At 44.1% G+C, this 13,431-nt stretch overlaps 1 protein-coding gene across 1 annotated transcript in view; it reads left to right on the top strand.

Annotated features, from left to right (window-relative positions):
* EIF2B4 (eukaryotic translation initiation factor 2B subunit delta) overlaps positions 1-13,431 on the top strand; it is an 88,022-nt gene that overhangs the window by 28,895 nt on the left and 45,696 nt on the right. Inside the window, exons 2-5 of the mRNA XM_086928160.1 lie at positions 2,089-2,129; positions 2,931-3,081; positions 5,647-5,847; positions 10,914-10,996. Of these exons, the coding sequence (XP_086784286.1) occupies positions 2,089-2,129; positions 2,931-3,081; positions 5,647-5,847; positions 10,914-10,996 (476 nt within the window). The remainder of the gene's footprint in view (positions 1-2,088; positions 2,130-2,930; positions 3,082-5,646; positions 5,848-10,913; positions 10,997-13,431) is intronic.

Genomic DNA, 13,431 nt, shown 5'->3' with positions numbered 1-13,431 from the left:
GTTTAAATAACCTTTCTCAATCAATAGCCACAGTCAACATCTCAGAGGCGACCTGGCACCAGTTCCTCACTCTTCACTTTGGTCACCTAAGCTCTGCATCAAGCCAGGACACGAGTCCCAGTGGACAGACAGCCATAACCGGACAAACTGAGGCATCAACATCATGCATGACATTCGTTCGGGCAATGGCAGTTGAAGGGCGAATATCCAAAAGTCGAAATAAATGGCCTCACTGACTAATGGCATGCCAGCTGCCCTTTTCAAAGATGATAAATCGTTCTGGGCAGCTCACCTGAAAACAGTCTATGAAGGCGTAATATCATTCAATTCCATCACCCATTCATGAAAAGGCTCAATTATTACCCCAATCTTTAGAGGGCGTTCAGCGAACGACCCAGCCAACTACTGGCTAAAAGCCCTCCTGTACATGGAGTCAAATTACTTTGCAGGTTCCTTCCTGGAGGAAATGAAGCCTGGGCATCAGATAACAACTTAATCTTGTTTAATCAAATGGGATTCTCCAAAGGTGCTGGTTCTTCTGACAATCTCCTGGCCATATCTTTCTTGTTTGATCACAGCAGGGGCACTAAACAACCTCTACATCCATCATTCATAACCGCAAGGCTCGCTTTTGATTGGGTAGACTGAGGCAAACTGTGGACCAAGCTAAGTAACTAGCATATTCCTAACCACTTGCTGAGAGCAATAATCCTTCTGCACACGGATACCTGGTCCAGCTGGTTCAGCTTGGGGGAGGTTCCTACCTCTCAAGAGATTCCGACTCACCAGGGCTTCTAAAGGGGCGAGTGTTAGCTCCAATTCTTTTCAACCTTTTCTTGGCTGACTTGCGAACCAGCCTAACACTCCTGAACTCCCATGCCCCAAAACTGGGGAACACCTAATTGCCTTGCTTAATGTATGCAGGCAAACTGATTCTTCTCAGTCGAACAAAATCGGACTTCAAGGGCTTCTGAACACTACAGCTGAATACTCCGCTGCCAATGCCCTGATTATTAACCTGAAAAAGTCAAAAACAATGTCTTTTAGAAACCTCAGCAGAGGCGAAACTTATTTGCTTTGCCAATGCTTGTTCTGTATTGTCTGCCCCACACCTCTACTCCATCCTTGCTCCTTTTACACAAATCCTGCTCTAACTTCCCACCAGACTTGATGCCTCTCTCCCTAGTGTCACCTTGGTAAGTTCATCATGTGTATTGGTCCAGCACGCAAGTCGTCAGCGCTGAAGCTGTACCAGGTCCTCTTATTTGACTGGACCTGTCTTGTCTTAGTTTCTTAAGCTTGTATCTGTGGTTTAAAAAGTTCAGGAGCTGTTATTTTTGTGTGTTTCGCATGCGCATTTGCAGAGCATGAGCCAGATTCTAAGGGAAGGAAAAAGGTCCTTTTGGAACAATGACTGCATTTTTAAGGCGGGTTTCAAGGTTTGAGGGTAACTCATTTGCTGCCCATTTTGCCTAGAACTGGCCTAAACAAGTCATGGCACAGTTTGGGCACAGTGAAGAGCATTGTGTATGAGAGAGGACTCCAACTTGTACCATGAACATAGATGGTACTCGTTGATGATACTGGGGAAAGGATCTTCAGTAGACAAAAGTGATATTTTGAGAACAGTCCTGGTTTCTGGAAGATGAAACTTCATTATGTTTACATTTGTTTTGCCTAAGGAGCAATCTAACTTCTAAAGGAAAAAAGGCAGTCAGGAGTGTTTGAGCAGTTAAAAGCAATTACAAGTCAGCAGCAGGACAGGTGTTTTCCTCGCAGAGCCTGATGACTTTGAGGAATACCCAAGAATCTCTGTAGATTATGGCCTAAGATGGGAGAAGTATGTGTTGAACTACTAATCGGATTGTGTTTGATGCAGTCCTTCCTTCACTGCCAAGGAAGACATCTTGGGCATTTGTGGGAATGTTTGGGGTCTTACAGTATCAACATAGAATCTAAGCAGAAAATCACAATACCCTGCTATAGGTTTTTAAAATATTCTGTCATAACATAAAATGGTACTCCATCAAACATGTGTAACTGGCATACCTCAAAATAAATCCTCTTTTTTTCTGTTTTTGTTTTTAGATGGGAGCAAAGGAAAGAAACATGAGACCCACCAGCCAAAGGTGAGCAGTGACTTGGCATTGTATGTAGATGTGAAGGTGCACAACGTTTAAGTTCCTTACTGCGGAGTTGTAACTCAGAGCATCAGTAAGTAGCCTCAGGGGTGTTCAGTGCTGCACTCCATCTCTGCTTTCGATAAACCAAGATGTTGGGGTGAAAACAAAGAGAATTCTCACACTCCTCCTTCTCCCAAACTTCTAGAGGTGGTCCTAACCTTCCAATAGCAACACTCCATTAGCCTCACCTTTAGAGTCCCCTACTCCTTAGGGGCCTCATTCTTGCTACCATGCTTTAGCTCTGAGTCCAACTTGGGGAATTTGGAGCTCAAACAAACCAGAAGGAATAGTCATTGGGGTGGGTGGGGGTTGCTACAAGGGAGAAGATTTGGGTCCTTAGATGCAAGACAGTTTATCCACACCTCAGTCAATCAGCAGGACGGTTTTATGCAGTTCTCAAATACTGTATTTTTTGAGGGCTTCAAAGTGGGTTCTCTTCCTTCTGGGATAATATCAGCCGGTCAATCTGGGAGGAGGGTTTCCTGACCATGAAACATTGGTGCGGGAAGTATGTGTGTGCCAGAAATTGAAAAGGGTAGTTCTTCTGTGAAAACAGAAGACGTGAACTAAAGGCATTAGAGAAGTATGTAGGGGTGGGCAGAATTTGCGGTATATTTTCTCCATATGTTGTTTTTTTTTTTGTTACAGGGTTTGACCTGAAAAGGTCTGGCCATTGTTTTGTTTTTTTATTTGAAGACCTGTTTGGATTAGAGAGCCTTGTTATTAACAGCAAACTGTCTCTTTTAGTCCCAGCTGGATGGACCTGAACTCTCAAAGGAAGAGAAGTTGCGCTTGAGGAAAGAGAAGAAGCAGCAGAGGAAGACTAAGAAGGAAGAGAAAGATCACAAGGAGCCAGAGAAAATAATTCCAGTTGCAGTCGTGGAAGTACAGCCACGAGGTCAGTCTGGAAGAAGAGGCCGATTGCATTAGGCGACAATCTGAGGTTTCTTCCATTGTATGAGAGGTTGGTGCAGAGAGAACTTGTGTGAGTAGTCACAGTATGCTTTCAACCTCACAGAAGGGTTGCAGTTTTCAACCTTTGCTAGGTCCCCTGTTTGAGATACATCTCCCTATGGCCACTGATTCCACCCACATGGGTTTGGCCAGTGAGCCTTGACTAGAGTTTGAATAGCATGTTGGCCAGTTTAACACCAAGCCAACAAAACATTTAACATGCACCTGATATCTTTGTGCAGCTGCCAAGTAAAGTTCAAAAAGACTTTAGTGAGCTTATAACATGTTTCTCATTTTGCAACTTCCTCATTCGAGTCTGAACAACCTTTTACAACCTTTTTAGGTGTCTTGGAGTGCTTGCCTGTTCACAATGATGTGATATAAAGAACCAGTTACCCTGTTACGGGTAGCCTCATTGAATTCATAAGCGCTAGAATACAGAATCTTTTGTTTGATCCCATAACGCATTTAAACTGAGAATGTGACATGGTCCTCTGCTCTCTCAAGAGAATGGTCACTCTGCTGCTTGAAGGCTCCAGGGGGCTTCACAGTGCTGAGTAGTGTCAGATGGACAGTTAATATTTCTGCCCTGTGGAGTGGATGTCTCGGATAGTGGCTTTTTTCACTCATATTTGTTGCACAAGTGTAGTCTTCTGGCACAATAGTCCACATGCTCTTACCTCCGTCTTTGGTTTGAAGGCTTTAAGTGGTTGTGATAAAAACTTTCCAGGTTCATTCCTTTCATTGCAGGTTTGGCTACTTGTTTTTTTTTTTGTTTTAAGGCTTCCAGGGCCCTCTGTTTAACAAAATATGGGCTAAAACATTACATAATTACTCGGCGTCAGTTTTGTATCCAGCTAGTGATCAACCATTTATTGTGGCCAGATGCTGCCTCCAGATGTAGTGCAACCTACTTCCATTAAAGACATGGGTACTCGCAAACATTTTCCCAGGGGCCAAAAATCTTGGTCGGTGGTGTAACCGAGGGTCGCGCTGATGCCAGCAGTGAGGTTGTTTGGGGTGGGAAGGGGGTGGAGGAGAGGGCACGGAAGGCGGGTGTAGGGGAAGCGAAGCAGGTGCATCTAGTGACCAAATTAAATTGCACAATGTGGAACCATAAAACCTGAAATCAATTCCAGCTTCCCCACTTGACCAAATTGTGTGATTCTAGGCAATTGTTTTAGTTCACTTTCTCTCTTTTTTCTTCATTATTACATATGAGGACTTCGAAATACATTACTTTAGGATATGTGCTGTACAAAAACTTCTATGTTTGATTTAATAAGCTATAATGTTGTCCATGTACAATAGCAACCCGGCCACCCAAAAAGTGCATATAACTGATTTGCCTCTTAGTTTACCTTTTGGCATTGTTGTCAATGTGTGTGGGTGGCTACGGGGTATGAAAACTATCACTTGAAAAAAAATACTTTTCAAATCACTGATAGAATCTGATGTACTAAGTTGAAAAGGTTCTGCATGTTAATGAAATACACTATTTTAATTTTGAAGAGAGTTTATCATAGTTTTACATGTTTACTGCAAGATGTCTTTATACATGAAGGGGTTCCTAAAGTTAAGCGGTGCAGGACACCCTAGTTACTTCCTTTCTTTAACTTCAATTAACCTTTAAATACACACTTGCCAGTTTGTTTAACAAATGTTTAATGTTGGTGCTGAGTCGAGTTAACAGCCCAGTGCTGCTGTTGACCAGGGTGCTGCATGTAAAGTACAGGAGGGCAGCAAGCTGCCCCTGGGCCGAACTTTACATTTCACTGATCTAAGAACTCTCCCTGGATCTAGTGGCTTAGTTTGCTCATATATTTACAAAGATTGTGATGTGGTGCATCAGATGCATAGGATGGCGTCTCGTGCCCAGGGGTAGTTAGTGGCACTCTGTATGACACAGCCTCATCATGCGAGGCGTGGTTCAAGCCTTGCCTCATTCCAGAGGTGGACCATACACTGGTAACTTGACGTTGATGGTAAATGCCTGATTTGTCTTAGTTATGATGACCTTCTCGTACATTGCTGTAGTAATACATTTTTACACTGTGATGCGAGTACGGAAAGACCACCTCGGAGCCCCCTTGGCTTCTTTCAGAATCCTTGAGAAGGGTTTTTGAGTCTTGCTGCCTGGCCCTGGAGAATATAGTTCCTTTCAGTGAAGGACGGTGTCACTCCCAGTCTGACAGGTGTTGTCATGGACAATGTTTTAGGTGGGAAGTTACAGAATTACATTTTTTTTTTGTACTTCCTTGACTTAACCATTCCTGTGGTCTGAGGACCTTGAGGCTTTAGTGGACTGGGTTGTTTTTTCAGCACTGGGTCCTTATTGTGATCAGGTTTCAAGGATGCTTTTTTGCTATGAACTGGACACTTTTGGATCACAGAAGCCTAGAGAAGGTTAGCTTCTGATCTGACTAGAATTTACTTTATTGTACTGGTATGTTTAATTGTGTCAAGGTATTAAAGCCAAATTGTAAGTAATGTTTGTGTTTTAACGCAGTGACCGCTCCAGCTGCCCCTCTCAATGATGTAATCAGCGGAGGCGAAAAGACGACAGGAGGCAAAAGCAAAGCCGAGATGCGAGCAGAACGTCGTGCTAAACAGGAGGCTGACAGAGCCACAAAGCAAGGAAAGAAAGTAGAAACTACTACTGCACCTGGTCCAGGCAAGCAGAAGCCTGTCACCAGTGACTCACAGTCAGGTACATGGCTGGTGATGTGATCTTTGTGATTCAATAATTTGTTTTAGTTCAAAGAATGACTAGCATCAGCACACACTGTGTCAACTCCCTGTATGCCATGCTGCTTGTTCGTGTCATGTTCCCTGTTCATGTGCTACAACACATATGAATTTGGTGAGAAATAGCATGAAAAACTGAGATACCAAGAATAGATTTTGAGGAAATGTGGAAATAGAACAGAGTGAAGATGAGCAACTTAAAATAACCCGCCAAATTGTCTGAAGGGATACTCCTGAAGAAGGACTTGTGTTGTGTGCAAGATGAAGCGTCTCCTATTTTATTATCTGATGTGTAGAACAGATCCAGAACCATAGCAGTATATGCAAGACATAGACCCAAATGCATTGATCATCACTTCTCGCTGCATAGCGAAGCAGAAGAAAGAGCCCGTGTCTTCAAAATCTGCAGTGACTAGTTGCGAAAATTACCTCTTCAGGTCACAATGGGAGCAAGATCCAGAGGCCGTCTTAGTCTGCAGCTGTTCATTCAAGGTTAGCAAAGTGGACTATCACAAATTCTATCTGTCCACGTCTATATGGGCAAGGAGTCAGAGCCGGTCCTAGGCCTTCTGAGGCCTTCTGAGGCCCCGGGCGAAAGGGAACATGTGAGGCCCCTGTAAGTGCCTTACTGCCTGCGCGAGTACGCTTTTCCCGCATTTCATATCGGGCCCCCTGCTCTGCGGTCTACTCTGCGGGCCGGCAGCGGGCCCCCTGAGTGCGAGGCCCTGGGCAGCTGCCCATACCGCCCATGCCTAGGACCGGCCCTGCAAGGAGTCTTGTGTGGCATTGGCTAAAAATGTTCAGAGTCTACAAATCACGAGATTGAAAGTAGATTATCAAAGCTTTAAGGTTGGTCAACTCAAGTTGCCTACTGGGACGATATTTGCAACCTTTCTGAGACATAGTTGGTGGGATCTTGCCAGCGTTCCCAGAAGAGTTTAGGGTCTCCCTGGCTTAGTCTATTCAAGATGGTTCGATACAGCCTTCACTGTGGCCTGAACACTATTGATTGTTAGGGGAAAGCAGTCTACACTAGCGTTGTGCTCCTTTGCTACATGGATGATATCCACAGGCTTTTTTGGTGCTGTGCAGGCATCCTTTATGGATCTGCCTTTTGAAGAAATCTACCTTGTTGGTGAAAAAGCAGATTCCGTCCTAGAGCGCTTTCAACACCTGCCATACAATTCCCTCATCCGTTTCGACTCTTCTGAGGCTACTTCACCATGTTTTGATGAACAGGCGTCAACCAACATCTCACACCTACCCACCCTGCCACCACCCCCCAATTTCCTTGCACCACCTGAAATCCAACTGCACAGCCCACTCTCCACCCCCCTCCAACCCCCTTCACCCCACCCCCCTGCTGCAGTCCTCTCAGCCTTCTCAGGCAGATATCTTACAGGTTACCAGGGACCTTCCCATCTACCCAACCCTGCAGCATAAGCCCCTAAGCAGCTTTAGTTTACCCTTTATTGCCTATGTCCACCATGTGGGAGGCAGAATCAAACTTTTTCTCCAAGGATGGTAAGCTATCACGTCTGACAGGCAGGTCCTCCAGAATGTTCAGCGGGGCTATGCCCTTCCATTCCTTTCTGACCCGCCGTATATTCTGCAAACATCAGCATAGTTTTTAGAGGAGAACATGCTCATCTTGGTGCAAGAGGTGCAGGCTCTGCTATCTAAAGGGGCTATTGAGAGGGTACTGGATTCGGAAATGGGGAGTGGTTGTTGCGAATACCCTTCTGCAGAACGACTAATTAAAGATGCTCACACTGGATCGGGTCGTGTCTGTCCTGATCCGGTGAGTGGACAGTAGCCTAAGACCTACGGAACTCCTAATTTCCTGTGCCCATCCTGCAGTCCCACCAGCGTTGCCTGAATTTCAAGGTAGGCCAGAAGAATTTTCAATCTACTATGCACGCCTCACTAGTGCCCCTCTAGTGTTCACAAAAGTGATGGAGGTGGTCGCAGCACACCTGGATAAAGAAAGATAAAGATTGTTTAGAAAATGACTTTGTCAAGGTGGATAGTCCTTTGCTTTTTAGCCAATACTTAGCTAAACGTGATGTAATCTCTGGAAGTATTGCGGGCCACAACTGCGTTGGCACAGAGTGCCAGCCCTTGACATCCAGACTTAGAAAAATTAGTGATCCACTTGGAGAGAGCTATTGCCTATTCTCTCTTGGCAATGCACAATACCAAAGAACTAACAAGACATTTAGTTCTATTCATACAAAAATGTTCCTGCTGTTTTGAAATAACAATAGTAGATAATAACAAGGAAGGCAGCAGAAGCTACAAAACACGGCACAGTGCACGTGAATTGTGACAAAAATTATCTTTGGTGCACTTGTGATATTAAAACCAACAAAGAATATATATGAATATATATATATATATATATATAACTGCTTAGCGAAATCGCCATTAATGAAATCATTCCATAATTAATTACATTTAAAAGGATGGATAGTCAACATTATCTTATCACTATACCCATCCATGTAGTGTGCAAAAAGGGATTTCTCAATGTCTCATTGGAAGAAAAGTTGGAGATTCTTTCCATTTCCATTGTAGTTTTTGGGAGCATATGAATGAACACTTTTTTTGTTTGCACCTTTCTGTTTTATTTTTTAAGTTTCTTGAGAGCACAACGCTAAAACCTTTGAGAGAGTACACTCTAATTTTTAAGCATCTAGCTGTAATTTTTTTTTTTTAACATACCGGCAGTGTGCATCCAACACCCATGAGGGAATCCTGATGATATTTAGAATGGCCCACACTGGCGGTCCTACCCTAACCAGACTTAAGCAGCCACGCATAAGTCTTCCTCTTGCCACTGGATCGCAATGCCGAACTATTTTCCGTTTTTTCTGTTGAAGTAGTTATTTCTTTATGACCGATATTGAAAGGCGTGCTGATTCTTTGGAAGTCGTTTTCGCTTTTTAAAGAAGCATTGTTTCCCAAATGGGTGAGCTGGTGTCTAGGCATGTAAACTTGATGATTTTGTGTTCTACATGTGGAAAATGTGGTGGTCTCTGAACCTTCTTGCTTTTTAGTTAAAAATGTTTTCCCTCTCTTTGGTTGTTAAAGTATTCCCTCTTTTAGGTTAATACATAATTACTTGCCATGCATTGTGCCATTATAAGGTGATTGCGCCTATTCAGTAACAGGTTGCATGCCACTATGCACACCGCTCGACCAATGCGCTGTTTACACCGCTGGTACGTTATATTCGTGATTTGGTGTATCGTATCTTTGCACTAGCTCTGCTACTGAGCATTGTATAGAACTCCACTGATATAAACAGTTGTACATTCTCAGACTCATTCCTTACATATTATAGGATAAAGCGTAAAATGATGAAAGGAAGCCACTCCTTATCGCCTTTGAATAATTGGTGATCTAGTAGCATTGGAACACCCCTTTTGGCAAACCAGCAACATGGAGAAATCCCTTTGCATACCACCGGGTAGGTATAGGGGTATGGTAATACTTGTCAAACCAAAAAAAGTTTTCAATTTTAGCTACTCTGACAGTCTTTAGTGGCTGATCTATTGAGTTTATTTGTTTTTAGGTTGCTAACATTTAGTAGTCTTTATGAACCTTTTAATGAAGTTGCAATAGGGACTCAAAATGTTGCCTATCCGGTTGACTGTAATTAATTATGGAATGAACAAATAGAAATTTCATTAATGGTTTTTTGTTGTACCTAAATGATTTTTCCAAACAGTCAACACTGTCTATATATTCTTGGTTGGTTTTATATCGCATGTGCACCAGTATTCACTTTTGTCACAATTCACGTTCACTGCGCCGTGTTTTGTAGTACCTACCTTCCTTGTTATTATCTTACCATTGTTATTTCAAAACAGTAGGAATACATTTGTATGAATATAACTAAATGTACTGTTTGTTCTTTGGTGTTGTGTATTGCCAAGAGAACATAGGCCAATAGCTCTCTCCAAGGGAATCACACATTTTTCTAAGTCTAGATTACGTACGCAGGATCCCAGGGATACAGGCTTGCCTCTTAACTATTTCAGATGTCCTTGACATCTGTCCGGCTGCAACATAGGCTTCAGTGCACCAGTTCCTGAATCTCTATTGGCTTCCCAGCCAGGTCTGACGGGAAACAGCATTTCGCTCTTCTGTCCTGCAAGACTTTCTGGTATGAAGCTACTCCACAGACCCTCCACCTTGGGATATACTGCTTTGGTATCGATTGTAAAGTTGAGTAATATCCGGTAAGAAGTATCCACCAAAAGAACAAGTTACTTACCTTCTAGAACACTCTTTCTAACCACAGATTCCTCACTGCGCTTCCACCTCACCATTCTATGTAGTGGTCTGTTCTTACCATTTAACAAGATCACAAATTGGAGATCTGCACATTGGTACCTGCTATTTTTTTGTGCTCCGCGTCCAAGGGCACTTAAGGAGTTCAGAAAAGAAACGGACGCTAGAGTGCAAGGGTTGTGCTCATATGCTCCTCCGCTTAGTTACGTCTGGGGTGGAATGAAGTAAACTTTGACCCACTATGTTCCACCTATAGTCGTTCTGGAGTACTAGTGGGAACCCTTTGGGATTCAGTCTGGCACATAGGAGCACTGGTGGGAAAGCTTTGGGATTCAGTCTGGCGCATGGGTATATTCAAAAGTGAGGAATCTGTGGTTAGATAAAGTATTCACCAGAAAGAGCATTACCGAAGGTAAGTAACTTGTTCTCAGCGGTCATCTGATATGGGAACTCACAGATGATCTAGCACAACGTTTGCAAGGCTGTGATCATTCATAACTATTCTTTATGAAACAAGTGCACATTATGTGTGGGTACGCACCTTTGGATGTGGCTGGGAGGCAAGTGCTGCTGCTTCTGGCCTTCATGCAACTTTTAATTCTGTCACAAGAGCTTTTTCTGCTGGTCACGTTGGATATGTGCTTTGTGCTAGGACGACTTGATAAAATATATTCACTAGAAAAAAAGCTTTATCCAGTTGGTTTTGTCCATGCTTTTTTGAATTAACAGTGGTGAAGAGACTTCCTGAGCACGTCCAAGTGGACGATCCTGCAGCACAAAAGAAATTGGCCAAAAAGCTGGAACGTCAGCAGGTAAGATACCTAGAGATGCAAACATGATTCCTTAATGCTTCGGAGTGTGGTGTTGCTGCCCATGTGCCCCAAAGGAGTCTAGGGCCCTGAGCAACATGATAGCATGACCACACAGGAGACGGGGATTGTAATAGTATTGTGCTGGGCAGCAGCCCAGCTACAGACAGTGGTTAAAAGCCGAAAAGCTCAGCATAATCATGGAGCTTGTAGCATGATGGCCTCATGTTGAGTGGCTTCTCCTGGCAGGCGGTGGGAGGAGGTACTTGAGAGGGAAAGAGTTGAGTAATCTTTAGCAGATGTACTAAAAAAAGTCTACACTCTGCATCAATTACTATGGGTATACACTCTCTCTAAGCATAAAAGTCTCTTTAGTAAGCCCCTACTTCTTTGAAATCCTGGACCTCCCCACCCCCCCATTCCACAGTCACCCTGCCATAAAAACATCACATGACCCTTCCTAAATCAACCCACCACCATTAAACGTGCTGACAGTAAGGGCTACAGAATTCGAACCAAAGCGCGCACAGTGCTGAATAATGTTGGTGCAAAGAGCTTAGCAGTATCATTAACTTCAAATATGGATCACTTGGAGACTTTATCACAGTAACAACCCCTTCGCTTCTGTTCAGCAAAACTTGCTTAGCTCAGTTGGATGAGCTGCCACACAAATCCGAGTATTTATTTATTTAGTTATTTGATAACAAGGTGTGTTTTACTGTGCATAGATTCAAGTCAAGTCAAGTCAAGATTTATATAGCGCGCTACATACCCATAGGGTCTTAAGGCGCTTGAGGAAGGGTGGGGAATTACTTGTGGAATATCCAAGTTTTAAGTTGCTTTCTGAATGCTAGGTGGTTCTGAGTAAGGCGAAGGTGAGTGGGAAGAGAGTTCCAAGTTTTAGCTGCCAGGTAGGAGAAGGATCTACCTCCCATGGTGGTTTTGTTGATGCGTGGTACAGTGGCAAGGGCTTGGTTGGAGGATCGTAGCTGACGGGAGGGGGTGTAGAAGGACAGTCGTGTGTTGAGGCATTCGGGTCCAAGTTCGTAAAGTGCTTTGTGTGCGTGGGTTAGGAGGCGGAAAGTAATCTGCTTATTTACGGGGAGCCAGTGGAGGTTTTTCAGGTGACCAGAGATGTGTTCTTTACGTGGGATGTCTAGTATGAGCCTGGCTGAAGCGTTCTGGATGCGTTGGAGTTTTTTCTGGAGTTTTGCAGTGGTACCGGCGTATAGGGTGTTTCCGTAGTCCAGGCGGCTCGTGACCAGTGCGCGAGTGACCGTTTTTCTAGTTTCGGTGGGGATCCAGCGAAATGTTTTTTTGAGCATGCGAAGAATGTTGAAGCAAGATGATGAAACGGCGTTGACTTGTCTGGTCATCGAGAGTGAGGAGTCCAGGATGACGCCCAGGTTCCGTGCGTGGTCCGTCGGGATGGGTGCTTTTCCAAGGGCCTCTGGCCACCAGGAGTCATCCCAGGCGGAGGGGGAGGTGCCTAAGATGAGGACTTCTGTTTTGTCTGAGTTCAGTTTCAGACGGCTGTGCTTCATCCACTCGCCTCTGCTGTTTTGTAATGTTTGGTCTCTGCACATTTAGCCCAAACCGCCATCCCATCAGACATTTACAACTCAAAAGGCCACCCATAGCCCACAACAAACTCTTGCATCCATTAGCATCAGACGCTGCGTTGTTTCTCACACACTTACTGGTGCCTTTCATTTCACTGACTTACTACAGTCCTCACAACCGTGTGTGCGGAGCATTGAGCTGCAGTGCATGGTCTTGATATGGGGAAGAGTAACGAACCTCACCCTGGGAGCCAGACCTGCAGGTGATGGTTTTGGCCCCATACCAGGGCAGGGGCCCTCCATCCAACTCTGGATGAACCGGTCTCCTTTCTGCACCCTCTGAAACAAGCCTGAGGTACTCAAGCCCCCCAGTTGAGGGATCCCAAAAGAAAAGTGCTTGTTTTCTTTGGATGTCACGCCATTCCACCTGCTTGTCTGTATTTTTCATGTGATACGTGTTGGTGGACAGTTCGTAACAACGGTCATTGTGACGGCTGAATGCATAAATGAAGAAACCATTATTTATGTGGAGTACCCTACACTAAATTGTCGTCTGCACTCAAACCATAGTTGAAGGTAATACCCAGTTCAGGGATAATCCCTTACTGATACCTTGAAAGTAAAGACTGCCCTGGAATTATTGATTGGCATTTGTTCAAATGTATCTACATCATTAAGGGGTTTATGGTCAGTGTTCTGGCATTGGGCCACCTTTGTTTATAATGCAAAGATAGACATTTATGGCGCCCAAGTTCTGTTTAGAATGCAGAGTTCACAGAGTTGTCTGGTATTTTCATCATGATTGAGGCCTTGCGTGGTGTCTGAGTTTCACATTAGAAATTGGTATCTGGCTGTCACTGAGCTAATTGGTGCCTG

Source organism: Lissotriton vulgaris, chromosome 6 (assembly GCF_964263255.1).
Source record: "Lissotriton vulgaris chromosome 6, aLisVul1.2, whole genome shotgun sequence".
Taxonomy (NCBI): Eukaryota; Metazoa; Chordata; class Amphibia; order Caudata; family Salamandridae; genus Lissotriton; species Lissotriton vulgaris.
Note: the sequence above shows the minus strand (reverse complement) of the source record. Positions and strands in the feature narration are given on the sequence as shown.